This window comes from Lucilia cuprina, chromosome 3 (assembly GCF_022045245.1).
Source record: "Lucilia cuprina isolate Lc7/37 chromosome 3, ASM2204524v1, whole genome shotgun sequence".
NCBI classification, from domain to species: domain Eukaryota; kingdom Metazoa; phylum Arthropoda; class Insecta; order Diptera; family Calliphoridae; genus Lucilia; species Lucilia cuprina.
The window spans coordinates 43,729,156-43,731,293 of NC_060951.1; the positions used below are offsets into that span (position 1 = coordinate 43,729,156).

The following is a 2,138-nucleotide window of genomic DNA, read 5'->3' on the forward strand; positions in this document are numbered from 1 at the left end:
TAGATAGATAGATAGATAGATAGATAGATAGATAGATAGATAGATAGATAGATAGATAGATAGATAGATAGATAGATAGATAGATAGATAGATAGATAGATATACTAAATTAAAAGAAGACGTTACGGCTGACACATCGATCATAAGATAATGTCAACAAAGTTGTCAGTTTCCAGTTGACTTAAACTATTAAAACAATTCCTTAACCCATTTACGGTCGCTGTGCCAATTTGGGAACACTTAGTTTTCAGGGTGAACCGTATTAAAAAACGGTTCACCCTGGTTTATTTATTTTTGCATTATTGAGCACTTGAAAGTGCTCTGAATTAATATTACATCAAACAATTTTACTGCATTTATTGTTTTTGTTGTAATAATCTATTAAACTTCAGTGGCCACATATATACTAAAAACAAGTTATAAACTAAATATGTTATAATTTTTTAAACAAAGTTTTCCAGTTATTAATTTGAAGCAAATGGTCTAAAAATAATGTGATAACATAGTAATGTCTGCCATTTAAATCTGTTTATAGTTTTTGTGACAGCTCTATACCGGTAAAAAACGCGAACTACATAAAAGCGAAAATCCCCTCTAATGTCCAGATTATTAATATTTTTTAACATTTTTTTTACGTTTCTGTCTTTTTGCATTATTGAAAATAAATATACATTGATGTTTAAAAATTTTTACTTGTACCTTTTGAGTTGCTGTAAATAAATGGGTTAAAAAAACTCACCCAAATTTAAATGTTTTAATTTAGGATTACTCTCCAGCATCGTCAATAGCAAATCCGATTCAATGACAGTTTGGAATAAATCCAAACGTTCCAAATTCTTTAAATTAGCCAAACAGGAAAAATTCAATAAAGGAGGACTAGTAGAACAATTGCGCAAAGAAAGCTCTATAATAAAAGAATAATAACAACAAATTCAAATAAATTTAATAAAAACCCTCCAACTAAATAAAATGTACCTCTTAAATTATCACAGACAATGCCTAATGTTTCTATACAGCTGGCATTTAAAAACTTAGCTGAATTTAAACGTATATGAGTCAAAGAATCACCACGTTGCTGTATAAATCTAAAAATAATAAACAATTAAAAAAAAACAATAAAAAATAAATAATAAAGAATACTTTTTAAATTCCGTGGGCGATACCGTTTGTATGGTACAACCACACCAGGACATATCCAATTTCTTTAAAATCGTTGCTCTCTTAGCCAAAGTAGAAAGTAATTCAGTGGAAGCTAAATGCCAATAAGGTTTCAGATTCAATTCACTATATAACAGAGGATGAGTAGAGACATCATAAAAGAAACGCGATACTTGACCCACACGAAACAGAGATATTAAATCTAAATAGCTAAAGATTTTTAAAACTATATCAAACTATTTCAAAAAAGAAAATAAACAAAATATAAATAATTAATTAAAATTCCATATAAAATGATTTTAAAAACTTTACTGGCATATCCTTTAAATCCACCCTTCCTGTTGATTCACTATCTTCGGTAATATTGCTGTTATCGTTGTTGATCTGTACATCGTTTAAGGCAGACATAAATTTATCCAAATCATGCATTAGAAAATGTTGCAAACGTGTTTGATAGTTGTCCTTACAAACAGGTCGAAATTTCATATTTTGTAATTTACATAAAATGGAACCTTTTGGATTTAGAAATTTAGAAATTAGAAAATTGTATTTATGTTATTCATTACCTTTTCTTTGTCGTTCGTAGTAGTCTAGTAATGTTTGCATATTTCTCATATTGAATTTTTTGCCATTTAATAGAACTGCATCAATTTCGGTGTAATAGTGAAGACGTTGATGATTAAATTCCAGTCTTATTGTCCTGTAATTAAATAAAAAAAGTAAAATGTATTTAGAATAAAAAAATGAAACACAAAACAAAAACATTTTCAAACGAGTTTCAGGTTATAATCTGAACTATAGTTAATATACTTGTTAAATCTAGTTTGTATTATGGCGTCTTTAGTCTAGTCTTTAGACTATCTTTCAATCTATATCTATCTATCTTTCTATCTATCTATCTATCTATCTATCTATCTATCTATCTATCTATCTATCTATCTATCTATCTATCTATCCATCTATCTATCTATCTATCTATC

The 2,138-nt window shown here is 27.8% G+C and overlaps 2 protein-coding genes across 2 annotated transcripts in view; one reads left to right on the forward strand and one right to left on the reverse strand.

Annotated features, from left to right (window-relative positions):
- LOC111680112 (F-box/LRR-repeat protein 4) overlaps positions 1-2,138 on the forward strand; it is a 9,074-nt gene that overhangs the window by 5,964 nt on the left and 972 nt on the right. Inside the window, exon 5 of the mRNA XM_046947091.1 lies at positions 764-879. Within this exon, the coding sequence (XP_046803047.1) occupies positions 764-879 (116 nt within the window). The remainder of the gene's footprint in view (positions 1-763; positions 880-2,138) is intronic.
- On the reverse strand, positions 711-1,864 carry LOC124418914 (F-box/LRR-repeat protein 4-like). The gene is made up of 5 exons (XM_046946812.1): positions 1,725-1,864; positions 1,471-1,670; positions 1,141-1,394; positions 976-1,085; positions 711-904 (listed from the first exon to the last, which is right to left on the reverse strand). The coding sequence occupies exons 1-5, from the start codon at positions 1,771-1,773 to the stop codon at positions 726-728; spliced, it is 792 nt and encodes a 263-aa protein (XP_046802768.1). The 5' UTR covers positions 1,774-1,864; the 3' UTR covers positions 711-725.

What these genes read in the sequence shown, in the direction of transcription:
- LOC124418914 (XM_046946812.1), bottom strand. Translation starts at nt 1,773, where the DNA reads ATGAGAAATATGCAAACATTACTAGACTACTACGAACGACAAAGAAAA. An exon ending in TCGCCCACGGAATTTAAAAA is followed by an intron (nt 1,086 to 1,140) that starts GTATTCTTTATT and finishes TATTATTTTTAG; the next exon opens with ATTTATACAGCAACGTGGTG. An exon ending in TGTCTGTGATAATTTAAGAG is followed by an intron (nt 905 to 975) that starts GTACATTTTATT and finishes CTTTTATTATAG; the next exon opens with AGCTTTCTTTGCGCAATTGT.